The following is a 26359-nucleotide window of genomic DNA, read 5'->3' as shown; positions in this document are numbered from 1 at the left end:
GATGCCTAAAATGGAGGAGACCTCCGTATGGGAAATAAATTTCTGGCCCGCAGAGGATGCGGTCCGGTTCGGGCTGCAGGGGCGGAAGATGCGCCTGTTGCTACGGTACGGTACTTTGGCGGGAAAGTTTTAGAGCAAAAGCTGCAAGTTGCAGTGGGTGAGGGAGCGGCTGATTCGCGATTTTCGCGTCTAGCCGATGGTTCTGCTGTGCTGGACTCTGCATCTGAATCGTCTTTGTCAACGTGGCAGTTTTTCGAATGCTGGGATCATAGTTGGATAATAGACAGGAGAATGCACTCTGACTCGTTCTGTTCGTTTTGCTGCTCTTATTATTATAAAGCAGCATCTATTAGGAAATTATTCGAGTATAGTCATCAACCGTCATATGCGCGCTGTCTTACACACAAACTCAGCACTGTCTACAAGCGGTAATACAAATGATATGAAGGATCACGCATCAAACCTTGTATATGCCGTACTCGGCAACAAAGTAAGAATGAACAAAATGCTCGTCTTACACGGACGGACAGTACGGACAGCCACGGATAAGCTCCCTCCTCTGCATCTGCATCTGCAGCTGCAGCAGATTCCTTTTCTTACACCGTAGCCAAATTAACTCGAATCGTGAAACATGCCAAAGTCGTGCCACACGGATAACCTCTGCGGGTCCCCGGAGCGCGCTATGCTTAACAAACACAGTGCCTGTGGACATGATTTTAGTGACCTCGGCTCTAACCTGCAGGCAAGATTGCGTTAGTAGCGCCAACGGCTATATCTGCATTGCGACGGCACTTGGTGGCGGGCTACTCGATCGTGTGCAATGCCAACAGCAAAAGATCCAACACCTTTGTGCAGCACAATTGTCCCGTTGTGACGCTCTAGAGTGCCGTAGAGCTTCGCTTAGCCAACGTACATGGCCCGATCTAGCTGGATCATCTTGATCTGGCTAGATGGCCTCGATCCAGCTAACATGTCCTTGTCGACTAGATGAGCCTGATCTGGCTGAGGTGCCACCATATATGCCACCATATATGCCACCATATCATACCTCGCACATGCTCACTCTCTCCCTTATTGAGAAAAACAAAGAGCAAAAAGAAGACGGAAACAATTCGGAAATGCCGATAATATTTATATATATGCGTATATATGTTGACCGCAAATCAAATCAAACTCCATCCGGCATCTGACCTCTCCTCCGAAAAGGTAAAAAAACACAAACCGATAAATACATGAGTCTTAAGTTTGTCCCAATGCTTGATGCTGCCTCAAATGTGTGTAAAAGCCTCCCTTTTGCCTCCCCCTACCGAGATACAGCCGCGACATCTATGCGCAGGGCCGCAAGAAATCGAAAACAACAAAAAAGAAAATATTACCCGAATATAAATGTTAAACCGATGCGGAATCCAGCCCACCGCAGTCGAAGCGAAGAAGGTAAAAAATATACAGGTGCAGTTATAAAGGGGGGAAAAGGAGATGACGTATCCTCCGTTTCGTCATGCAATTATAGGACATTTTGCAAGAGCTCACTGCTGTCCGTCTTCCACCAATCCTCCAAGCTCCTGAACGACTTCGCCGATATGTCTTTCGCTTTCGGGCTTCCATGTTCCTGAGAAATCACACTGTTAGTTTACATCGGTTACCATCCAGTTATCTGATCTGACGACTTACCCTCAAAATCGTGTTTTACAAATGCCATGGGATCATCATAATCCTTGGCACCCATCTGGCCAACGCCGGGCGAGAAGCTTGTAATAGGCAGAACCACAACGTCTCCAACGCGCTTGCTCGTCTCCATACCGGTAAAATTGCGGTAGTCAATCTTTCCCTTGCTGTGCTCCATATCGAAGAAGCGCTCGTCGTTGAAGTAGTCCATGATGGTGTCTGTCCAGACAGCCGGGCCCGTCAAGTCCACAACGTCGTTGCCCTTGAAGCTCGCAAGCTTGCCCGCCTTCTTCAGAGCCAGCGTCGAGTTGGTGATTCGTGTGATGATGTCGCGTAGCACGGGGTGGCCGGGCTTGGCTTGGATTGTCCATTGGCAGAATTGGATGCGACGGCTGTACCAGTCAGCCCAATCGGCGCGGTCGGGGTCCGCCTCGATACCAATGACCAAGCCAACGGTCTCCTTGGGGATCTGTTGGGGAATCCACTCCAGAGCACTCCTGATGGCGTAGGTGTCAATGTCAGAGTAGATACCACCGCGCGCGTACAGAATCAGGTAGCGGAAGAAATCGGCCTTGAGGACGGGCATAGGCAGAGCGTGGTATGCCTCCAGCACCTCAGGGATGCTCCCATACAGCAGCTGGAGTAGAGTGGCGGCAACAGAGTCGGTGATGACCTCGTGGATGAAGCCTGGGTGCTCAATTGACCACGAAGCCTCCTGTTCGCGGAACTCAAACTCGCCGTCGCCAGGTGTGTGCTTCCACGTCTGCCAGATGTAGGCGGGGAACTTGGATTCGATGTCGTAGGAATACGCGTAGTCGAGCTTCTCGTACGTTGACATGCCCGACATGTCAATCATGGGCTTCTGTGGAGGAGGCGGCGGCGCTCGCTGCTGGTTGGCGGCTGCTGCCGCGGCCGCTGCCGCTGCGGCCTCTACCTCTGCGTCATGCTTCTCGGATGAGGTGGATGCGCTGGAGCTGGAAGTGTGTGATCGAGAGACGAGGAAAAATACGGTCAAGAGGAACGCCGCAGCAATAAAGGCGCGGCGTGGATTCAACATTGTGGCGTTTGTCTTGCTTTCGATTCGATTCCGGATATGTCAATAAGGTTGGTGACGTGACGTAGAAAATATGTCAACGCAGTAGGTATCCAGCACGAACTGAATAGAATTCAAGCTATAACCAGACCATAGAATAGCTCCTTCGTTCGAATACCACAATATCCCAGGCGAGAAAAGACCACGGGTGGGAGATGAAAGAGGAAATAGTTGTAGATTGAAGAACAAGAAAGAAAACGAGTTTCTCGCTTGTTTCCGCCGGGCAGGGGGCAGATGTGGGTTCTCGTTTTTTATATCTCTTTTCTTTCTTCGCTCGATTAGGCGTCGACGGGGGACTGAGATACGAGATGGGACTATACGGAGACCCAATGTAGAAAACGAGGAATTAGAGGGGATTGCGAAAGGGGGGCCGAGATACCACAATCTGACAGGGACAATGTTAAGGTTAAAAAGAAATAAACGATTGACGGGAGAAGGAAGGAAAAGAGAGGCCCTCGAGATAAAAAGGTCGTCAACGAGGAATTATAACGAGGAAAAAAAAGAGGAGACGGTGATGGAAGAAGAAAAAGAAATAAAGATACGACTTGAGGCGAAGATGGGGCGGATGCAAGCATCGACTTGATGTCACTTTTTTCTGGCCTCTTTCCGCCTTGCCGCTGGTGGGAGGGGAGATTCGAGCTAAAAATTGGCAAACTGGCAAAAAATAGGGGCGGCTCAGCTAGCACCGTAGCACTGCCAGAAGCCGTTGATGGTGGCTTTTTGGGGCCGCTAATCTAATCGTCGACTAGCACGAGGTACCACGCTGGCCAGCCGCAGATGTAACTTGCTTTGCGCGGGCTGTTGTTGCGGCAGGCAGCGGCCGGGCAGGCCGTACGAGGACATTGCTGTGCAGAAGCGCCCTATTTTAACACATATACTGTTCCTTAGCCGATGGCAACGTCTTCATCCGTGGTCGACTCGGTAAGAATTGGGTGGTGTTGCCGTGGTGCTGCCGTCCAGAAATGACGTTGCCGTGTCTAAGAATAGCCCCGGGATATCGCCTCTCCTGCCTCCATCGCCATCTCTTACGCAGATCAAACACGCACAATCACACTCGGACGAACGCGTAACCCACGGGGAATGCAACAGCCTCGCCCGAACTGACGTGATATTCGGCGATTTGCGCTTGTACTTACTACTCGTGGTAGTGCGCTGGTGCTTAGCACATACGCACATACTCAAGATGCTACTCGCTACTGCACAGCGAGTGTAAGAAAATAAGGGATTAGACATATGGGGCACATGGGTCTGACAAGGCGCAAGGATGAAACGCCAGACCACCTAGCGTGGAGATCTGTTGGTCGTTTGCAGAGAGATCGGCGACCCTTGGCGCTGCGCTACAGCGTGCCTGAAGAAGAATGAGAGAAGCCACGGGCTTTGCACGCTGCCTATCCAGCTGTTTATTGACTTTTTGTTTCTATATATACCACCCGATGCTGGAATGCAATGCCCAACTTTCTTTTTGCCATGGCTGCTCTTTACTTTGAGGCATCCAGAGGCGCATAAATCCGACTTGTACATTTCATCTCACGGCTGACATCAAAACAGCACAACTGTGGAGCGACGTCATTTCCTTCGCGGGGACCCCTAAAGGCCAGAAAAATTCGCGCTATGGGGGCATCTCGTAAAGCAGAACGAGGTGCTGCTTAGCAAGTTGAGCACAGGTAAACAATGGCGCATGTTGATTAAGCACAGCTGCATCTCTGCAATTTAATCCTCACTTGGCCACCGCAATTACTATCCATCTCATAGGTCGCATCGCATGAAGCCAAGCAAAAACATCGTGTTTAAAGTTGGAGATTGTCTCGTTCCAACCTTATTGCTATCCAGCAGCCGAAACCGTCCCAAGCTTCAATCTTTTTCCCTCCATGCCTGTAAGGGGAAGTGCAAAGGTTACATCCACGGGCCTTATCAACTCGCAGCCACTAATTAAGGCTATTTTTTTTTCCTCTTCTCTTTTTTCGGCGGACAGGGCCACCCCTGCAATCAATCATTTCCGAACTTTTATCTCTAGCTGCTTTCACACGAGGTCCCTGATAAGCGATGTTTTATTTTCCTCAATGAGACGGTAAATGCGGGCGAATAGGAATTATTGAGAGGATGCAGGGCTTGCAAGATAGTATCCAATATTCAATATATCGTATCATCTTCACATGATGGAAAATGCAGGGGCTAATGCGCAGCTTATCTGATTACGCCATTCACCAAATCGCAAGCGGTACGAAGCGCATACGAGAAGAAATAAAAATACAAGCTTTCCTTGGCGAGATTAGTGGTTCGTAATCGTGCATGGCGCTATTGACCAAACGCAGCCGTAGCTAGAACCTCTGTTCGTATTCTACATCGTATCTGGAAGCTTCGGAAGCGCTTCCCTTGAGGGACAGCAAATAGAAATCGATTTACTACCTAGCACTTGTTGAAGCGTGCCGTGCTACCTGGCGCCTCGCCTACACCCATATTCCTCTAATATTGCGAACCAATCGTACCAGTAAACTCCATACCATTCCCTTTATACAGAGTTCACTCATTCTTACTTGGAAATTTACCATTCTCAGTTAGGATATGGCAAGCGCCTGTGAAACTAACCTAAATCCATGTGTAAATCCATCAGCACACATGCATATCTATACATGCCCAAGTAAATATAAAATTAATCTTAAAAGCACTTACAACAATACTCTCACAGCATGAAGGTTTTTTATCCATAGCAGCACAGACCCTCTTAAAAGAAGCCAAAGTATGAACATCATGCGAGACTGTTGGAACTTATAAGTAAAGAAATCCGCTGGCAATAGAATGTAAAAACTTACAACCTTGGCAGGATAAACCTTGCCCATATTTTATACAGCAGAAATCCTCGTGATTAGTAGGGCAGAACATGGCAAGGGCGCTGCTGGCAAGAAGGATAATAATAGAGAGCTGCATTCTAAAGGCTGGGATCTTTAGTATTTGGATAAATAGATGTTGGTGAATGTGTAGGAGTGTCTGATGAGGATGAGAAGAGATGGCCGATTATATATATATATATATTTGTTCTTCTAGCCATTCTTGATTTTGGTAAAGGCCTCCCCCCGTCTTTCATCTATTCCGTTCTCTTAATCTTTTTCCAAGTTCATAGCTATATTACTTGGCCGACCATATACAGAGAGAGAGAGTGATTGATGTCATTATAATCTTATTTACGTTATACAGAGACAGGGATAGGTAGGGAGGCTGAATCTAGCACTTGAATTGTCTTTAGTAAAGACCTCATATGCATTTTCCTCCACTTCCTTCCAAGCTTGCGGACATATTTGTCTGACGATATACAGAGAGAGAGAGAGGTGGTGCCTATTACATTCCGACTCATGTTACACAATGAAAAAGTTAAACGGGGAGATTGAGTTCAACACCCAAGTGTCTCATGTGCAATGACATGGAGTCAGAAGACAGGAATACCGAAAGTTCGAGACGACTGTGAATATCTTATAGGATATATAGAGTAATAAAAGCGGTTGGAGATTCTAGTATATAAATCAGCTGTTGGTGAAAGTATAAGAGCGTCTGATGAGGTTAAGAAGAGATGGATTGCTGCCGGCAGAGATGGCTAATTTTATACTTTCTTTCTTCCTATTCTCGAGTCTATTCTGCCTTTCTCATCTATTCCACTTCCCTCCATCCTCTTCCAAGTTCATGATCGTGCCCATCTGCTTGTATGCAAAGGGAGAGGGAAAGCCAATCACAATCTCGCTCACGTTGTGCAGTGAAAAGAATGGGCAGGGAGGCTGAATGTAGCAACTAGATGTCTCATTTGTTATTAGTCGGTAATTTGAAACACCTAGAGCACAGGCTGGGAACAATTTATATATTACAGCACGTAAAGAATAATATAGAATATAAAGCACTAAGGCTACAAAAACGCTATGTATTAAAGCTAGGAAAACTGCCAGTTAAACATATATGTGCGCCTTCACTTACAGGCTTTTCTTAGCAAAATAATTAGTTTATAACCATGCATGCTGTTATTAACTAAATATCTTGGCTATAGTTTATTTCTTTGTACTATACTGCGCATAGAAGACAAAAAAAAGCTTCCCTAGTGTAGTAAATAGAAATCGATTTACCTTTTGCAAGTACTATAGCATACACTGCTTAGTAAAGGAAGTAGTAAAAAAAAAAGGTATTTATTTGTGGCTTGTTTATTCTTTATCCATATTCCTTTAATTCTGCTAGCAGCTTGTACTAGTAAACTTTACATTATTGCTGCCTTTATGTATCATTTACAATCTTCTGGCCTTCAAGATGGGATTCGGCTTCAGCCTCCTGCAAGAGATTCCATAAATCTGTAAAGAACTCAGACGACAACAGCATGTTCGCAATTATCCCAACTCGAACCAGGCTGTATTTATACATATACCAATTAGTATATATTTTAGTAGACACAGAAATCAGACGTAATCTTGCGATAGGGGCTTACATCAGCACCATCGCAACACAAAGGTTTTAGGCGGTAAAGGGGTTCTCTTTCTTTATCACAGGCCTCCTTAAAAGCCCGTCCATCAGTAACATCTCCCTGAACTGTTGAGCTTATTAGTAAAGATATATGCCTGTGATAGAACATAAAAGACTTACAAGGCCTGCAATCGGGTCTATGGACGACATCAAGTGAAAATGTACAGCAGAGAGGAACAGGTCTATTGGCATGAGGGCAGACAGTGGTGAGAGCACCAGCTTCTCTTCGTATTATATCGTACACAGAGTGAGATAGCAACTAAAAGTTGTTTCTGCTTGTATAAGCGCACTGTAGCGTGCTGCCCGAGATGAGAGTTCCCATAATCGGCTGTAACGTATAGGCCTGGAGGCCTTCGAATTAATTCAATTTCGGCTCGCCTATCGTTTCTGATACAGTCCCATTCGGCACCAGCTTCCCGTATACAATTGTATTTTCTAGGTCCTCTGCAATCAATCTCGAATAAGGAAAAAGATACTTCCTTTTTCCATGCTTCCATTCAGCTTCTCAATTCTTCTCCACCCCAGTTCACCTAATACGAGCTTTCCAAGTGTCCACTAATCTTCGTATTCCACCGCAAAATCTAGATCTCTTCTTCTCGCTCGCTCGTTCGCCGCACGGGCCGAAGTGAGGCGGAGCTTTGGGTAAGGCTAATTGATGACAACATCCGCGAATGATGCGACTAAAAAAAATGAGCAGACGACCCATGCCAAGCGCCGCCGCTTCTGCGATCCTGAGCAGGGCTGAAGTGCTGACTAGTTCCAACGGTCTATTTTTTTTTTTTTTATCCTTCTCATCTGTTTGCTTACTTAGAATGGCTGAGGTATATAGGCTGACTGTAGAATTGGTGCACTCGTGTGTGATATCATTAGCGGCATCTATGAGGCAGCCAATACTTGACTCGTACCTTGAGCTGAAAGACGGCCTCACAATGGCACCAAGTATCCAGCTTAGGGCTATACAAGTGTGCTGCAGTAATCGTAAAAGGTAGATGCATAGATCCATGTGAACAAGATATAAATTGTGCATTAATGCCAGATATTGGATAGAATCGGTTACACTCAGTGTACATGTCCTTTACCTGAATCGCATTCTTTTATTGATCTATGCTATTTTGTCTATCCTATACAGTCGCTTTCGGCCAATCTATTTCTTACAATCTATTTTTCCTTCCTCCACTGTATTCAGCTAAAAGCGTGATGCATCTTTTGCCTTTGCAGACTCTGATATGTGAACTCTCTTTGTTGTGTAAAACCATTTCTTTGTACGTGGATCCTTGTATCGTCGAAGGATTGTACGGTGATCGCCAACGCCGATCCATGTGTTTGCACGGGCAAAAACTGTCCAGGCAAATCGTGCAAATAGACCCGGTTTAGAATTTGCAGAGAGTTGGTAGGCAGTACAGCCATGGTATGTCGGCCAGATTTCCTCAGCGTTTGTCGAGAGAACAGTCATGACATATCGCATACCCGACTCGGTTAATTTGGGCACGATAGCAAAGTTCCCGTCGTTGAGATATTTGCGCAGGTCCGATCTCAGGGGAATAATATTACTTGCGTCGTAGACTGATCTCAAATTTTCAGCTTGACCCATACCCACTCGATTGATAACATACCAGAGCGCCTCATTTAGCGGGACAAGATATGTTCCAACAGACCAATCAAATGTGAAGCTGCAAATGCCAGGAACAATTGGTCCCATGACGGGACTGTCGGGCCATATACGCTCTAACTTATCGTGAGGAAATATCCAGTCTTGGAAGGTGGGCACCAGGGGATAAGAAACTAAACGACATGTGTTATCATGGGATGTTATGCAAGTAAACGGAGAGTAGAATGCATGGACTAACGGTTTATTTTGATGAAAAAGAAATATTCGTCCTCTGTCAGAAGATCCTCTGGGCCCAAGTCGACAGATTGGTCCCCCTGCCGGTCGTGGGAGAAATAGCCTTCGTAATTATTACCAGTAAGAATCTCACAGGCTACGCGAGCTGTCTTATGATGCACTCCAACGATGATTTCATCAGAACCCTTTGATTTTTTAATGTCGGTTCGTGGAAGAGATAAAAAGCAATTTTTTGATTCCGGATAGTCAGGATGTTTGAATTTGACAACGCCAAAGCTCCAGGGAGACTGGGGAACAGACTTTGTCCCAAGGGACGCTGGGTTAATAGATTCTGCAGCCATTACAAAAAGAGGGCGAGTAGGCACACAGAAACTGAGCGCTAGTACAGTAATATACTAGTAGATAATACAGAGAAACAAGCTTATTGTGGTGGAGAGAGAAGAAAACGGTACCGTGTTGGGAATTGACAAGCTAGGATGGTGGATGAAACGAAACCGTAACTGGAGAAACGGCGAGATGCCCTGGATGGCCGCTACCCTTTTAATGGGTTCAACTCTAGAAAAGTAAAACGGCGGCCAAGTACTACTTCCTTTCATAGGGGGGCAAACGGGACTGTCAGATGTGATGATGTGAAGTGGACAATCTATCATGGTCGTGCTCTGTATGAGCTCTGTATGTCTTTCCCTCTATATGTCGCATGCTTCAAATCTAAATGATGAACCAACTGCCTCTGCCGTAACACGAGTATTTTTACACAAATTAGCAGGTTCAAGAGACACATGAATGAGGGTTTAAGGTATTATTGACAAATGTAAATATGCAATACAAAGTACACATATAATAATTGCGTTCCATGATGATACTCCTCTCACTTGAAACATCTTAAGCAGAGATTTATTTGCAGCTTTTATTTTCTTGCGAATGACGTTTGGGTTTTTATCCCATGTCTATTTCTGGAGCACATCAACACTCTATTAGGCATATATCCTTCGTTTGGCCCTGAACAGATGAAGGGATGCCAACCGTGTATTTTTACTTCCGTTTCTGGCACTGGCCCGCGGCTCCGCGTTCTAGCACAAAATAAGAAGAAAAGACGGCGCATGGCGGGGGAGGCGAAAGGGAGCGACTCCGTAGCGGGGCAGCCGCAGATAGGAAGAAAATGGAGAGATAGCGGTTTTCAAGATATGGATGGGGAACTGCATGCATCTTAATCTCTGGAGGGCGATGGAGCAGTTGGTGATACGTAAAATAAACCGCAATGCTCAACAATCCGAGTCTATCATTAAAACTGGAAACTGTCTTTTGTATGCACCATCTTATCTTCTACTGTGTAACATGTAAGAGACAATACATCACTTGCAGCTCAATGCCGTATCTGTGTGTCACAAGCTGCCATGAGTAAAATGGCCAAACAAAGACGATGATTCCATGTCATGCCACCCTCAGTCCTATCCTTTACGTTGTGCGCCCTTTGCGCTGGCACAAACGCCGTCAGAAATAGGCCACATAAAATTGCCAAATCAGGTAAATATTTGCCAGCTCCCGGCACCATCTTCATCTTTGCCGCAACCCCTCACTCAACTCCAAGGTTGGCCGCCAGAGCTGATTGACATCTCCGAGTTCCGCAGTGGCAGTGACACAGTGAATCCAAAAGCAGGCAATAAACTTCACATGAGCCAGGATGCACTGCGTACCTGCTTATACGACTAATGCAGCCAGACAATCAGATCATGCCACAACGTGTGAAACACCACCCGCCACAGCCCACTAGCGACGAACCACGACGGCTATTGCCTTGAGCCTCATGCACGGCCAGCATGGTATCGCCCCGACTGGGCATAGTCGAGGTCATGTGCCGGAGCGGGAGCTTAACGGTTTGGGGGTCCTGAACGAAGCAGATGATTTGACCCAGATAATGGATAATGGGTGGCCTCTAGATCGGCGAAATGCCATTATCAAAGTGGCCCTGGGCTCCTGTTATCAAGGGGTGGGCACTAGGACGGCGTCAACAGCGTTAACAGCGTCTCTGATACTGCGGCGGCGGCGACTCTATTGGCTGCTTTGTGGCGAATAAAACGCGGGGCAAGGCGCTAAACACCCTTAGAGACTCCAATTTGGAGGGCCTAGAAAGGCGGAGGCGGGGCAGCCACAGTGGCCCAATTGCTGTAGCTTTGGCGCATCGTTTGCACCTTGATTCAGCGACCCAGCATCTGGCTTTTGAGGCTTCGATTTACCAGAGATCGATCATCCATCACTGGTTTCCATCGCACCGTATGGAAGATTCTCCCCCACTCCAATCTGCGGACTCGGAAGCCCGCGGGATCCTTTGGGCGCGTTGCCATTTGATAATGACAACCTCTGAGCATCTACTTAAACATCGTGGTCCGCCAAAAGGGGACAGACTTGCAGAACCAACCATCTTCTCTCAACTCGCATACACAAGCATCAAAGACAGTCTGACAATAGACTGATCTCCTTTTTCTTTTTGTCTCAGCCACATTGTTGCCTTAACGCCATCAGCTGAGCACTAAGCATACACCAACTCAACCTTGTCTTTCGTCTTAGGTGATATTATAAAAGACAAAAGTACAAGTATTTCTCAAAAGCTAGGAATACTCGAAGTCCTACCTTTTGTTGTTACCATTTACCACTTCCAAATCTCTGCTTCTCACAATGGCCGTCATCAGCGCACCTCGGCCGCATCCGCTGGCTCCACTCTCGGCAGCTGAGCACACTCAAGCCCGCGATGCTGTTGCTAAGCTTCACGGCGCCTCTGAGACCATCTACTTCAGAGCAATTCACCTGCAGGAGCCCAAAAAGTCCGAGCTGCAGCCATTCCTCGAGGCCGAGCACACCGGCACTCTGACAGAAGACACTCCACGACCCGCTAGAGAAGCCATTGTCGAGCACGATGTGATCCGCGCTGATCGTGCCGAGTACATCAACGCCGTTGTCAACTTGGATACCGGAAAGGTCTCTACAGTGTCTGCTCCTGTATCTCATCAGCCATATTTCACTCCGTAAGTCTCTCCTTCGTTTTTTAGTAGTATACACAAAGTAACGAGCAAATCTAACATGGCGCAGTGGCGAGTTTGATCTTTTCAACGATGATTGCGTCAACTCAGAGCTGTTCAAGGACGCAATGTCCGAGTTTACGCTTCCCGAAGGATTTGAAGTTTGCGTTGAGCCATGGCCTTATGGACCTCCCAACGCCGACGAGGAGAACATCCCGCGACTGATGCAGGGATTGGTCTATGCCAAGGACGCCCGCAACGGGAACCCGGATTCCAACCACTACGGTTATCCCATTCCTATTGTCCCCATCATGGACTGGCACACCAAGAAGATCATCAGGGTTGAGCGAATCGCAACTGGCGGCATTGGTGACGAATTGGAGGCCAAGGCTCGAAGCGATAAGCCTATCAAGCTATTTGAAAACCACAAGGGCTGCGAGTATGTTCCCGAGCTGCTTGATATTCCTCTGCGAACGGACATGAAGCCCATCAACATCACCCAGCCAGAGGGTGCCTCCTTCACAGTTCACGACGATGGTCTGATTGAGTGGCAAAAGTGGAGGTTCCGTCTTGGATTCACTCCTCGTGAGGGAGCTGTTCTCCACGATGTTCACTACGACAACCGCTCAGTCATGTACCGTGTCAGCTTCAGCGAAATGACAGTCCCGTACGCAGATCCCCGACCTCCTTTCCACCGCAAGCAGGCCTTTGACTTTGGCGATGGTGGCATGGGCCGCGCAGCCAACAACCTGGAGCTGGGATGTGACTGTCTTGGCGCAATTCATTATGTCGACGCTCTCAACACAGAGCCCGATGGTTCACCATCTCCCGGAAAGGCTGTAGTGTGTCTCCACGAGCAGGATAACGGCATTCTGTGGAAGCACACCAACTTCCGCACCGGTCGAGCTGTTGTGACACGCAACCGCGAATTCGTGGTCCAGTTCATTACCACTCTTGCCAACTACGAGTATATCCTGATGTTCAAGCTAGATCTTGCCGGTACCATCACACTCGAGACCCGTGCCACTGGCATTGTCAGCGTCACCGGCATCGACGAGGGAAAAACCAGCGCCTATGGCAACATCATGACTCCCGGAGTCATGGCCCAGAACCACCAGCACGTCTTCGCCGTGCGTATCGATCCTGCCATCGACACTTACAACTCTGCCGATTCACAAGTCATCATTGAAGAGTCACACAGCCAAAAGGTCGATCCTGCGACGAACCCATACGGCAACTACTACAAGGTGCAGCGCGAGAAGGTCGAGGAAGCCAGATGGGTCGACGCCGAGCCGCGCATTAACAGGCTGCTCAAGATGGAAAATTCCAACAAGAAGAACCCCGTCTCGGGCAAGAATCTCGGCTACAAGCTCGTCGCACCGACGACTGCCATGCTCCTCGCCGAGCCGGATGCCTTGGCTGCGAAGCGTGCGCTGTTTGCGCATCATAATGCCTGGGTGACTGGTTACCGAGATGGCGAGCTCTGGGCTGCTGGAGAGTTTACAAACCAGAGCACCCAGGAGGTTGGCGGCGTGGCTGATATGGTTAAGCGAGGAGATTGGTTCTCAGACAGAGAATCTAATGGAACCGACGGCACAAATGGACACACTGAGGATAAGGGACAGCGAAGCAGCCCTGTTGTGTGGAGTGTCTTTGGCCTGACTCACAACGTCCGAGTCGAAGACTGGCCCGTCATGTAAGTTGAACCCTTACACTTCACTTTCAGAAAAAAACTTTTACTAACAAAATCACACAGGCCAGTCGAGATCTTCCAGCTTCACATCCGCCCTACCGATTTCTTCACAGCCAACCCCGCGCTGGACGTTCCCGGAACCAGGAACAATGCCAGTGTTCTCCTCGGAGGATCCTGCTGCACATCATCTGGCGACAAGAACAACGCGGCGCTGGCGCAGAACAACCCGGTGACACATCTCCAGGGCAGCGGTGCTCCCATTCCTGCAAAGGATGCTGGCGCAAGCGTTGACGAGAAGCTGGGCAAGAGGCTGAGCAAGACCTTTAACGGCATCTTTGGATCAAAGAAGGAGGTTAAGGAGGTTAACTAAGGCATTGGCGAAAAAGAACTTCTTCTGATTGTATATTTGTATTACTTCTTTTTTGTATTTTATGTATAGCCTTGCATTCAAATTGTATTAAACAAGAGATGAATTCATTCAAAAAAGCCGCCCAAGTTACATTTTTTTTATATCCTCGTAGTATGCTGATATATAAGTACACACAATTAACATACACTTGTATCTATTTTCATCCCTATCGTAAAACTTAGTGATTGATCTTGAGCGAGAAATCAACGTGCGGAACTCCCTGGTGAATCGAGCTCGTAGAGATAATGTCCACATCTATCCTGAACGTTAGCAACCAGCAACTCAGATATACGTAAAGAAGACTCACCATTGCACACATATGGCTCAACGTTATCCTCCCTCAAACCTCCAGACACCTCCAGCAAAAAGTGCTTCTTCCCAACCCACCTCTCCTTCAGGCTCCTCGCCGCAATCTTGACGCCATCACCAGTAAAGTTATCCAGCATCACAACGTCCGCACCCGCCGCAATAGCCTCGTCCGCCTCAGTCTCGCTCTGCACCTCCACCTCAATCTTCATGCTGAATCCCGCAACCGACTTGGCCGCCGCCACAGCCTCGGTAATGCTGCCCCGGCTCCAGACGTGGTTATCCTTTAGCATCACCATCGAGCTGAGGTCCATTCTATGACCGTCCGCACCGCCAACCAACATGCCATACTTCTCCACCAATCGAAATCCAGGCGTCGTCTTGCGCGTTCCCGCCAACACGCCCCGATATCCCGCCGCCCTCAGCTTCGAAACAAGCAGCTCACTCTGCGTCGCCACGCCAGAGCACCTCGCAAGCGTATTCAGCGCAACCCGCTCGCCCAGCAGCAGACCCCGCGCGGGACCCGTAACGGTAGCGACCTTCATCTTGCCGCCGTTGCTGCTGAGATCAAGCTTCGAGCCCTCCTCGGCGTGCCACTCAACGGTGCAGCCGCATTGGTGAAAGACTTCGTCGAAAAAGGGCCGGCCGGCGATGATGCCGGCGGATTTGCCCCAGAGGGTGGCGGTGCGGGGGTGCTCGCCGACGACGAAGCCGGCGTAGTCGAGGGAGGGCGTGTCTTCGGCGAGCCAGGCGGTGACTTGGGGTTTCCAGCTGGGGGGGAGGAGGTTGGCGAGGGATGGTGGTGATGCTGAGGCAGACATGGTTGTGGTGATGGTGGGGTGTTGAGGGAGAGAGAGATTATAGAAGCTGTTATTGGTTCGGGACGAGGGATGGAAGAGAATTAGGCAAGCCTGGGTTAAGGAGTGGCTGTCAGAGAGAGAGGAGATGGCGATGAATACAGGAACAAGTTGTCTAGAGTTGTTTAATAATGATTATTGGCTTTGCGACTACGGAGTAGCGACACTGGAGCGGCTTTCAGCGGATAGCCGGCGTTCGGAAAAGGTGGGGGCGGGCCGCGTTCAGCTCTAATCCCGTGCTAGAGCTATATTTTTAAGTGCGTTATCCGAAGTGTAGTTTGCGTTTAAATATCCATATTTCATGTGATAATTGCTGTCAACAAACATCTTTTCTTTAATTTCATAAATCTGTTCAACGCCTACCACCATTCCTATTCGTTGATAAAAGTACAGAAACTGTGCCATCTTGTGCCACATATGGAAGTGGGTTGATATCAATCATGCCTTCTTCTATCAGCGGCCCTAGCTCTATCTCTACATTCTTTGGCCATGCTTTTCTAGCACAAACAACCTAGGATGCCATCAAATCATTAGTAACGTTACTCTTCTTATCGTATACCAACTTGACAAGAGCATCAATAACTTACTGCCTTTCGCGCTTTGAAATCGGCATACAGCTCCCTCCATGCGTCCCTTCCCGAGCAATCCTCTTCCTTATCATCACTACCCTTCTTATTCTTCTGCTTCTTTCTCTTCAACTCGCATTTGGTTCCAACTTGATAAAGTTTTCACGATCGTCAGTTGACCAATACTTTTTCCATGGCTTCGGCACAGGGTAATCCGAGAAATGAATCGTTCTGACTTTGCTCATCACCGCTGTCGGATCCCATTCTTCGGTGTCGGAGCCAAGATATACACTATGATTGGTCTTGCGAAACTCAGACGACATCATCGTATACGGCCAGTGAGGGAGCACCGTGGCTATGTTGTAGTATAGCTTGAGGCATCGCGATTGGACAGGGCGGCAAGTTGAAAAGCTCGTCCATGTGCTTTAAGAGAGTCGTGTCTGAATCAATGGCAATGACACGCTCGTACTGAGTCTGGTTAAAAGCCAGCAGCTCGGTATAAGAGTTGGACCATGTGTCTTTAACAATATTAGTAGCGAATTCACTTTTCTAGCCATCCGTCGCTCAAAGGTACACGTACCATCGACAGTATCCTTATGCTGTACCTGAATCGGCACCAGTTTGACTCCGTATTCATCTCGCGCCTTGACCAACAATTCTCCCTCTTCGAAGCCTCTGCCATCTAAATCTTTAGGGTCTGGAAGCATCTTTTCAGGATACATCAAGACTCTATCAGCGCGGCTTGATGTAGACTCTGCAGTAGCATGACGGCATTGCAAAGATACTCGCTGCTGGTGGCATATTGGATATAAGCAAATTTTGACCAGTCAGTGATGTTCTTAGTCTTTGAGATTCTCTCGAGGCCGATTGAGGGTTGTTGGTAGACACGATCCGCAGTATTTATGAGCGCGAATACGACAACTATCGCAAGGCTCAGAGTAGTAATAGCACGGCCTCGCGAGTACTTAGAAGAGTAACGTAGTGCGCAGTAATCTTCTCCAATTTAGCGGCCATGGCTATAGCGAAATATTGTCACATAGTCAAAGACGGCATCCTAAAGAGGCTCTACTGGATTTGCCTAGGATGCAGATGCTATTATTTCAAGTCATCAACACGAGGTTCACATCCGAGACAGCCTGATAATGAGACCTAAACAAACACGCGGTTGAGGATACCATTTCAACCAGCTCCCTTGTTGTCTATCTTGAGATAAAAATAGACGTATAGCTTGTATTCACTATAATTTCGCCGCACGCGTGGGCACGGCTTATAAGGCACGGCAAGCTCAAATCGGTAAGAAGGGTAAAACTAGGAGATATTCAGTCCTTCTCAAGAGCTAGCATGCTCAATCACTAGATATTGCTAATAGTTCTATATAGATGGTTACTATTCAATTTTGAGGAAATGCTTGGCATGAACCATCAGAGACATTAGGGTTGTCACTTATCAGTTTAAGACACCTTTGGACTCCAGTTGCAAACACTCAACAAGGGTCTTCTGTCAAAATTCTTCTCTGCTTGAAGATGCTAAAAGCTAAATTCAAATAAATTTCAATTATTAAACTGCTATATACCGAATTAAGAATCTCAAGATACAGCCGAGGTCGGGAGAGTAGTTATAGGTACGTACATGTAGTATCGGGCAGTTTAGTACCCCTCCATGTTTGGCCTGGCGGGGCATTCCAGATCCGCGCCGATCTCCGGGCATTTGAATCAATAACAGCCATTGACTCTCTCTGCATCTAATGATTCTCGATAAGATCATAACGTCAACATAACCGCAAGCTTTTCTTCTTTGACTGAAGCTTCTCGCCTTTTCTCCCCAAACCTCTCCTCCTTACCTTGCTTACAAGGTTTCGGATGGTCGCGCCGACTACCGGCCTTCTGACGCCACCGATTGGAAGCTTCCAAGCCATCTCCACTGGCCTAATCCTAGATCCAGATTATTACATACGTGCATCCGTCGGGCTTGAGCCGGTGCCAACCTGCCCTAGACGATGACATCCCCTACCCGAATCTCGATTCAGCTGGGAAATCAGAGCAATTCGCCTCTCGCAACAGCTTAGCAACCTCTGTTGGAAACTACAAAGGAATCAATAATCCATAGCTCGAGATGGGAGAGACGGCAGAGAAAGAGGCCCTGCGAACAGCTAGCCGCAGACCAAGCCTAGACGCCGAATACTACAACCTCGGCGACCTGCATCGCCCAGTTTCCACCAACAGTCCCATCGCCCAAACATGGTTCAACCGCGGTCTCGTCTGGTGCTACGGCTTCAATCACGAAGAGGCAGCAAAATGCTTTGAGCGCGCAATTGCTTATGACCCAGGCTGTGCCATGGCCTACTGGGGCCTCGCATATTCCCTGGGGCCAAACTACAACAAGCCGTGGGACCTGTTTGGCAGGAGAGAGATTCAAAACGCTGCAGGCCGAACACATCACGCCATCGAGAAAGCTAAAGCTTGCTCTGATTCTGCGACTCCCGTTGAAAGAGCTCTGGTTGACGCTCTTCGGTACAGATATCCCAGGGCGGACGCGCCAACAAAGACTGACCGCCCAATATGGAATCGAGAATATGCCGATGCTATGGCTGCTGTTTCGGCTCAGTTTCCTGATGACTTGGACGTTGCTACCTTGTACGCCGATTCCATGATGAATCTCACGCCCTGGGCTCTCTGGGATATACGGACCGGTAATCCAGCTTCAGATGCCCGCACACTGGAAGTAAAGCGAGTCTTGGACTATGGCATGTCTCTCGAAGGCGGCAGCCGACATCCAGGCCTGCTCCATCTCTATATCCACCTCATGGAAATGTCCAACACGCCAGAGGCAGCCATGCCAGCAGCCAACAACCTTCGTGGTCTCGTCCCCGACTCAGGCCATTTGAACCACATGCCCAGCCATCTCGACATTCTCACTGGAGACTACTCCATGGCCGTCATCGCCAACTCCGATGCTGTCCGCGCAGACGAAAAGTTTCTAAAGCGCGAAGGCCCCATGAATTTCTACACGCTCTATCGAAGTCACGATTACCATTTCCGATTATACTCGGCCATGTTCTCTGGTCAGTCTAAAATAGCTCTTGAGACGGTAGAGCAACTCGAGGCAAGCTTCTCAGAGGAGCTTCTCCGCGTCGAGACACCACCCATGGCAGACTGGCTGGAGGCCTTCCTTGCGATGCGCGTACACGTCCTCATCCGCTTCGGCAGATGGAAAGACATCTTAGCCTTGAAAATGCCCGAAGACCAGGATCTCTACTGCGTAACAACAGCTCTGACACACTATGCAAAGGGAATGGCCTTTGCAGCATTGGGCCAGGTGGATGAAGCTCGCGAACAGCGCCAGCTATTCGCCGAGTCTGTTCCCCGCGTCAAGCCCAGTCGCACCCTCTTTAATAACAAATGTATCGACATCCTTTGCGTCGCAGAAGCCATGCTCGACGGCGAAATCGAATACCGCTCCGCCAACTACCACGCCGCCTTTGCCCACCTCCGCGAATCCATCACCAGATATGACGGTCTCCCTTTTGACGAGCCCTGGGGCTGGATGCAGCCCGCAAGACATGCCTATGGCGCACTTCTCCTCGAACAGGGCCATGTCAATAAAGCACTCAGCGTGTATAGTGCAGACTTAGGCATCGACGATTCTTTACCGCGGGTGCATCGCCATCCGAATAACGTGTGGGCACTACATGGCTACCATGAGTGTCTGGTGAAACTGGGCAGGATAGCAGAGGCGAAGGAGGTGGAGGGCCCGTTGAGAAAAGCTATGGCTGTGGCGGATGTACCTGTTACGTCTTCGTGCTTTTGTAGATTAAGGACGGCCAAGATATGATGTAATGATGAGAATGGGAATACAATGTATTGATTGATTTAGCCTAGCCAGTATGTAGTTTACAATTCCACAAAATTTTACTGCAGTCAAGATATATGGTATTGATAATATTACTTGGGAAGTTTACACAAGTCACGCCTAAATTGCAAGTCAATAGAAGCAGCTTGACCTCACCAAAGCCTACACAGAAATCTACAATCAAAGAACCCTATGATGCGGATCACAGGCCTCAATGCTACGGCGAAGAACACGGTAACGGCGCGGGCGGGGGCATGCGCATCTGCTGCTCGACAGCAGAGCGAGATCATTGCTAGATAAAAGCGTTGCAACCATCGTCAGCAACTCGTATCGGGACAGTCAAAAAGAGTCCATAACCAAAGCCAAAGAAAAAAAGAAAAAAGAAAAAACAATCATTCCAAAAAAAAAAAACAAATCATGCGCCATCACGGTCCTGTTCGGTTGATTTGCTTGTCATCACGTCATTACCCATTATCCTCGCCTTTTCCTGCGCCAAAAACGCCTCCTGCTCTCTAGCACTCTTATCCAAGTCGAGGAACGTCCAGATGCCTCCCGTGCTGACAATGGTCAGGGCAAACAAAAAGTAAAAGGGGGCGCTATTGTTGCTGCCATTTGGCGTGGCATCGATGATGGCGCTGCTGATGAGCGGGCCAATGAAACTCGATGATTTGCCAATGATGTTGAAGATGGAGAAGAAGAGGAACTCGTGGCCACGGGGGGTTACAGAGCTGATCATAATCTGCGAATAGCTGTACCACGGGCACACGAAGAGGCCATAGAAGGCTTGGTAAACCCAGACCTCCCATTCGTTGTGAAAGCCGAATTTGTCAGTCCAGTTACCAACCATACCCCAGCCGTCGAGCAGGATGATGGATACCATGACTGCGTTGAACATGGTCTTGGCACTCAGGTCGAACTTCTTCTGGATAAGCCAAAAGCCACCAATACCAACGGCCTGAGCGACAATGCCCACGATAAGGAGGTAAGTCAACTTCAACGTGTCATAGGCGACGACTTGGTTCTGCAGGGTGGAGATGACGGTAACCGTAGTGTTGAGCGAGTCTCCAATGAGGAAATACCCAGCAAGGAAGATCAGACTCTGCTTCAGCTGGCGGATCTGCGTCATTGCTTCATAGAGTTGCCAAAATCCGACTGTGACAATATTATAGCCAGGCGGGATCTGCATGCCCGGGCGCTTCTTCTCAACAAAGAACCACGGAAGCGATAGGAGCAGCCAGACACCAGTCGCGAAAGCGATAAGCACAGACAAGCCCCAATTATTGTTTTCGGTGCTATCATCCACTTTGAGGCCAAACATAATGCCAACGATGATGGCAAGGATAACAACCTCGCCAACCGATTGGATATAGAAAGAAACGTTGCTCAGACGGCTTCGCTCCAACTCGTCGCGGCGGTCTAGCTCTTCCAGCGTAATGTCTCCAGATTCATATTGCAATCGTGAGTCTTTGAGTTTCGTGGTATTGCGGGCTAGAGATGGAAACGCGGCGGTCCAATATGTCAAGGTTAGCTGGTAAGCAATCAAACCGACGATATATAGAGCGGTAGCAATCTTCCACTGGTCGGGTCTGTGGACACCGAGCCAGCCAAATCCAATGCCGTAGGCAATAATAGACCAAACAATCAAGATCCATCGACGTCCAGTGCCAAAATCGGCGTAGGCACCAATAATCAGAAAGAGAGCGGCTTGTAGCGCAAAGGAAATGCCATTAGCGAGCAAAACAATACTGTTCACATCGCGATATCGGCCAGCAAATTCGAGGAGGCCAGATTCGGGAGCAGCCTGAGAAAGCAGGTTTTGGAAGGCTGTAGGACCAAAGTTGAAAAGTGACAGGCCATTGGCTCCGATGTAATAAGCGTACCACGTCCAAATTTCCCACTTGGTCGTTGTAGGAATGTCGCCTTCAGCCAAGGCTGGCATTACTGTCCCTGGAAGCTCATCGGCAACTTCTATAGTTCTTGAAGGCTCAGAAAGATCTTTTTTCTGTGCATCATCGTCCCGATTCTGAGCAGAATTCGAGTTATCGTTGGAGTGTGGCTCCAACGCCACTTTACTCGGAGAATTTAAAGACATGTTGTATAACACTGCTCCCAGAGCCGAACAGGGAGACAATGGATGAGGGATTAACAAAACAGAAAATATATGAAAAGCGGACAAACGATCGCTCTTTATTCTCTTTTTCCCTTTAATTTTTTTTCCCCGATAACGAGCCAACGGCAGCCATGAGGGGTTTTAGCTCGTTCGAACAGCCAGCGCGCGCTCAAAGCTCCCCTTGATATCCCCCAAATGCCACTCTGGGAGTTGTGAAACTCTGGTTACATTGTGGATGTCTCGGCCCCATATGGCTTAGGCTTTTTTCTTGATTATATGAGTACCTATATAGCTTGAAATGGCGCCGGTTAAGACGGATTAACGATGGCAGACGACGGCGTTTGTGTTGTACAAACTCCCTTTCCATAGGACGAGCGTAGAAGTTAGCCACATGGGTCCTGGCACACCTACGTCACCGTGGGTGAGCATCCCTGCAAGGCTTGCTCTAGCCCCGTAGCACAGGTCAGCCGTTCGCGGTATTTGCTCCGTAGGTTTATCTCGCAACCGGAACGAGAAGCGATGGGAACGATAGGAGCAACAAGCCGAAGATGGGAGCGGATGGGAGCGGTGGGAGCAGAACAATCTGGAAGCCAGCCATCGGGAGTCTAAATAAAGTTGACCAGCAGCATGTCCTTGCTGGCGGGAGGGAGGTAGCGTTAAGAGATCCGACGAGCGTAAAGGCTGGAGCGCCAACCCAGAGCAGCAAGATTCAGGGCCAGAGGCTGCATCTCTCCAATCTCACCACCTAAAATATCCCCGCCACTTTCTCCGCCTGGGCTAGGCCAATTCAAACCACTTGCCCGTCCGCTGTAGGCGAGCCCACAGAGCCAAAAGGCGAGGCGAGTCGGTCGATCTCACGATCTTCCCCCGCATGAGCCTCCACGTGGATGTTATGTGCAGCAGATAGTGAGACGCCGTTTTTTGCGTTTCCATAAACAAGACGAATTGCTCCCACAGCCAAGCTTCCCCAGAGTTTTTCTGAACGATCCTCGAGCGATTTTCTGCAGCTCCCTCAGGCCATCTGCTAGCAACATCAGCACGAACAAAACGAGTGGCGCCCCCAGATACCCTTGCAGCAGACCATAATCCACCGAAACCCCATGTGGATGCAGGCAGATAGTAGTACTAGCACGGGCGTGGATCCATCTCAGCCTACATGTTGCTGCAAGCGTACGATTCAGGCCAAGCCCATAGAAAGGTTGTGCATTTTAGAGGCTTGCCATTGGCTGCTTTAGCTCGTGTTTCTCACCGAGTTTGTGAAGCACATGCGGAATCCGGTAAAAATCGCCAATATAATGCAGACCTGTCGTATTTTGACTCGTAGTGGGAGAATGCGATATTAAATTGAAGCTGCCAAGACAATACGTGAGGATACCTCGTTAAATTGCGAATCTCGTCGCTGCCTGAGGTATCGTGTGAAGAAGAGTACCTATGTCTCTTTCGCATTGGCATTGGTGCACCTTACTAGCGGAAAAATCTACCGGCGAAATAGTTCAAAGCTCCCACTCACATAATATTCTCTTGCTCTTTTTTTTTTTTTTTTTTTTTTTTGTTCTGGTCCGTTTCACCTTTTACCATTTTGGGCCTTACATATCAAATAAATGTGGCCAAATAGGACAGAGTACTCCATATTGGTCAGTTTAGTCAAGATGTCTCCTCTTTTGTATAGGGAATCATCGTTTTAGATCGCCCCAGTTGCATGAAATTTAGCACTGAGGCAAATTCATTCGGCCCTGCTATTCAATCCGCTGCAGTGCTATCTGATTACATGCAGAGTGTCTTGCCGCATAACATTGCCCCGAAGGTCTTATCCAATACGCGTGGAACTGCTCGGCGAACTCCATCCGCTAATACTATAGCTGATTTACTAAACTTAGCGCTGTCTCTGACTAAATGCCGTATATGTACATACTTCTTGTTGCAGCATTATTTGAAAATTGAGCCGACGGCCCGCCATATCGTGTTGAATTGCTCCACATTTACGATTGCATGTCTTGACTCATGGAGCTTAACGGATAGATAGCAATTGTCTGTGTGCCAACTGAAAGGAAAAATGATCTGCAAGGGATCAATCTTCAAATATTGTCAGTCAGCATCTCACTACGCTATATATCAATTTAGAGAAGGGGGCATAGGGAATATAATGCTTACAAAACAGTTGAGATAAATGACTGATATATGTTATATACCGGATGAAAGATTGATAGGAACTTGGATCGCATTGTTAAATCTGCTGAGATCTGGTAGAAAGGTCTAGATAGGAAGATATATCTCATGCGCTAGACTGATAATTGGACATTGACCGCATCAGAGCTGTATTTCAGCGGTCAATTAATGTTCAAATCATTCGCAACTGCAACACTCAACAATGTAACAAACAGCCTGGGCTAGGATGGTCGGACGGTGGCAAATACATTTTATCTGCTTTTCACTTAAGTAGAGGTATCGTTGCGATTGGTAATTGCTAGTCCGACTCTACTCATCCGCTTCTCCCTCTGATCATCTCCACGTGGCTAATCTGGTTCAATCGTTCCTATTGAATCGAATATATCACAGGATTTAAGCTTAGATTTGCGAGCTTAGATTTGCGAAGCCTGCTCGACGTTTTGCATAATAGTTAATTTATGTCATTGAATTGCCTATTTGCTTTAAATCTAGGCCTTGTCATATTTCAGAACTCTTATCCCGAAATTCTCTGCCCTGCAACTTAAGTCGCGATGCTGTTTCCTTCTCAGCTTACAGTACGACGGTTAACCAGTCCAAGAAACGATAAAACAGAGTTATTTATACAAATAGACGCAGTAGACTATAGTTTTGTTGAATTGGATATACCTCTTGAAAATATCAGAGTTAGATTTAACTAGACAAATCGCAGAATGGTAGCAGCTTCAAATGGGTCATGCTCAAACTCTTATAACAATGAGTAGCAAATTCAACCAAGCCAGCTCCGGTAATGCGGAGACGATGAGATGCCAAAATAGCTATCGAATCGAATCTTCCTACACAGTATACTATTCTTTACATATATTCTAAGTTTACACGTCGCGCAAATTGGGTCTCGTGAAAATGACGTTTTCAGGGTTTAATGTCAGAGATTGCCTGCAGATCAGTACCGAAAGGTTCCCTTGGTGACATGCATGACGATGTAACCACATGGGTGATAGGCAGACATATTGGCCGAGTGGCGCCAGGCTTGTTCGCCAGTCACGTTGATCATTAACTATCAGAGCATTAAAGTGATGTGAGTTCGCGGAGAGGATGCAGTGTGGAAGGATGGTGCTTGGCACGCTTGGGTATGGAACACTGTTCTTGTACAGAGTATATACATACCAAGTCGTCATTGCATCTTGATTTGTTAGGCAAAACAGGATTGAAGCAATAACTCAAGTTGCCTGTAGATCTTCAGTAGATCAAAAGCAAAAGTCAGAAAACCCGTACCAAGCTATTGGGTGCTGATATAATATCCTTAACTCCGCGCAAGCCACAGTTTGCTAAGTGCACATTCCAAAGCAAAAGAAGCTTTACAAAGCATACTAACCCCGCGGAACTTGTAAGTGAGTTGTAGGAAGTTCCAAAATACAGCTGCATATGCGTAGTGATAGGCAGCAGAATTGTTTGCTGACAGTTCCACTGTTGATGACCAGTCATAAAACCGAAAAGGCACATGACATTCTTACTATTGTTGAAGATCATCTATGTTGATCAGGGTCTCTGCAGTTTACATTTTCCCTGAGACTCAAGAAATCAGGTACATGATTATTACAGCGTCGTGATCGCTGCTCTCTGAAACATTTCACCATGTGGAAAAAAGAGCATCTGGAGCATTGGGGCAGCGAAAATCCGGGGAAACTGGAGCATGGAAAGAGCCGACTCCAGAAAAATATGGCGACATCCAACGCATTGATCAATTCGCAGTGGAACGTCACCGCTTGTGAGTTTGTTCAGCGGATGGAGTGACTGCGGGGAATTTTGCGGAGAAGTAGACCCTGTTTAGTTGCTGATGCTTTGTTAGATGGCAGAAGCGAGTAAACCGAGTATCAGTAAATCTAAGTATCGTCATTGTGCTCTCGTCTTGGAAAATCCGACGCCGATCAGCTCCATCGCGATCGCAAGTTGTATCTAGTCGCATAGGAGCTTTTTGATGACGTCGGAATATGGCCGGAAATAGTCGATGGCTTGGCTGATGGCTGTAGTGGCTGCCAGGAAGCATCGGGAGAATCCAGCCAGAGCCGAGCTAGGCTCAGAAGGATTGCTTCTCGCGCAAATCATTTTATAGGAATCGCTGTGGCACCAACACACATAGATTTTATAGTTATTACATCACCAGTTAGACGCCACGACTGCCGTCTTTAGCAACCCCGATGGGAAGTAGGGTAGCCAGAAGTTAGAGAAGGCTCCGAATTCCTCATGACAATTCGGCGGGTGCAACCATATTCTCCGAAAAAAAAAGCACCGTTTAGATG

At 47.9% G+C, this 26359-nt stretch overlaps 9 protein-coding genes across 9 annotated transcripts; 2 read left to right on the top strand and 7 right to left on the bottom strand.

Annotated features, from left to right (window-relative positions):
* Positions 1-1233: 1233 nt before the first annotated feature.
* GGI43DRAFT_359416 (nucleotide-diphospho-sugar transferase) lies at positions 1234-2897 on the bottom strand. The gene is made up of 2 exons (XM_083202373.1): positions 1672-2897; positions 1234-1609 (listed from the first exon to the last, which is right to left on the bottom strand). Exons 1-2 carry the CDS (start codon positions 2720-2722, stop codon positions 1527-1529), a joined length of 1134 nt encoding a protein of 377 aa, XP_083061240.1. The 5' UTR covers positions 2723-2897; the 3' UTR covers positions 1234-1526.
* A 2177-nt stretch (positions 2898-5074) lies between these two features.
* GGI43DRAFT_403295 (uncharacterized protein) lies at positions 5075-5815 on the bottom strand. Its single transcript, XM_083205782.1, has 3 exons — positions 5569-5815; positions 5429-5514; positions 5075-5344 (listed from the first exon to the last, which is right to left on the bottom strand). The coding sequence occupies exons 1-3, from the start codon at positions 5681-5683 to the stop codon at positions 5279-5281; spliced, it is 267 nt and encodes an 88-aa protein (XP_083061239.1). The 5' UTR covers positions 5684-5815; the 3' UTR covers positions 5075-5278.
* Positions 5816-8435: 2620 nt separating this feature from the next.
* GGI43DRAFT_383162 (uncharacterized protein) lies at positions 8436-9433 on the bottom strand (the record flags this gene model as incomplete). Its single annotated transcript, XM_083203344.1, has 2 exons — positions 8436-9031; positions 9097-9433. The coding sequence occupies 2 exons, from the start codon at positions 9431-9433 to the stop codon at positions 8436-8438; spliced, it is 933 nt and encodes a 310-aa protein (XP_083061238.1).
* Positions 9434-11664: 2231 nt separating this feature from the next.
* Positions 11665-14290, top strand: GGI43DRAFT_359317 (copper amine oxidase). The gene is made up of 3 exons (XM_083202371.1): positions 11665-12112; positions 12177-13802; positions 13863-14290. Exons 1-3 carry the CDS (start codon positions 11766-11768, stop codon positions 14167-14169), a joined length of 2280 nt encoding a protein of 759 aa, XP_083061237.1. The 5' UTR covers positions 11665-11765; the 3' UTR covers positions 14170-14290.
* GGI43DRAFT_359351 (nicotinate-nucleotide diphosphorylase (carboxylating)) lies at positions 14260-15415 on the bottom strand. The gene is made up of 2 exons (XM_083202372.1): positions 14516-15415; positions 14260-14463 (listed from the first exon to the last, which is right to left on the bottom strand). Exons 1-2 carry the CDS (start codon positions 15333-15335, stop codon positions 14387-14389), a joined length of 897 nt encoding a protein of 298 aa, XP_083061236.1. The 5' UTR covers positions 15336-15415; the 3' UTR covers positions 14260-14386.
* Positions 15416-16249: 834 nt separating this feature from the next.
* On the bottom strand, positions 16250-16644 carry GGI43DRAFT_383159 (uncharacterized protein; the record flags this gene model as incomplete). The annotated part of the gene is made up of 2 exons (XM_083203343.1): positions 16250-16455; positions 16518-16644. The coding sequence occupies 2 exons, from the start codon at positions 16642-16644 to the stop codon at positions 16250-16252; spliced, it is 333 nt and encodes a 110-aa protein (XP_083061235.1).
* Positions 16645-17354: 710 nt separating this feature from the next.
* Positions 17355-19889, top strand: GGI43DRAFT_359248 (uncharacterized protein). The gene has a single exon (XM_083202368.1). It carries the CDS (start codon positions 18050-18052, stop codon positions 19766-19768), a length of 1719 nt encoding a protein of 572 aa, XP_083061234.1. The 5' UTR covers positions 17355-18049; the 3' UTR covers positions 19769-19889.
* Position 19890: 1 nt separating this feature from the next.
* GGI43DRAFT_359247 (autophagy-related protein 22-like protein) lies at positions 19891-22161 on the bottom strand. Its single transcript, XM_083202367.1, has one exon. It carries the CDS (start codon positions 21876-21878, stop codon positions 20202-20204), a length of 1677 nt encoding a protein of 558 aa, XP_083061233.1. The 5' UTR covers positions 21879-22161; the 3' UTR covers positions 19891-20201.
* Positions 21972-22353, bottom strand: GGI43DRAFT_359277 (uncharacterized protein). The gene has a single exon (XM_083202369.1). The coding sequence runs from the start codon at positions 22261-22263 to the stop codon at positions 22066-22068; it is 198 nt and encodes a 65-aa protein (XP_083061232.1). The 5' UTR covers positions 22264-22353; the 3' UTR covers positions 21972-22065.
* Between the last annotated feature and the right edge of the window lie 4006 nt (positions 22354-26359).

The sequence above is a fragment of the Trichoderma evansii genome (assembly GCF_050947405.1).
Source record: "Trichoderma evansii strain SZMC 28006 chromosome Unknown GGI43scaffold_8, whole genome shotgun sequence".
Lineage (NCBI taxonomy): Eukaryota > Fungi > Ascomycota > Sordariomycetes > Hypocreales > Hypocreaceae > Trichoderma > Trichoderma evansii.
The sequence above is the reverse complement of the archived record's forward strand: the minus strand, read 5'-3'. Positions and strand labels throughout refer to the sequence as shown.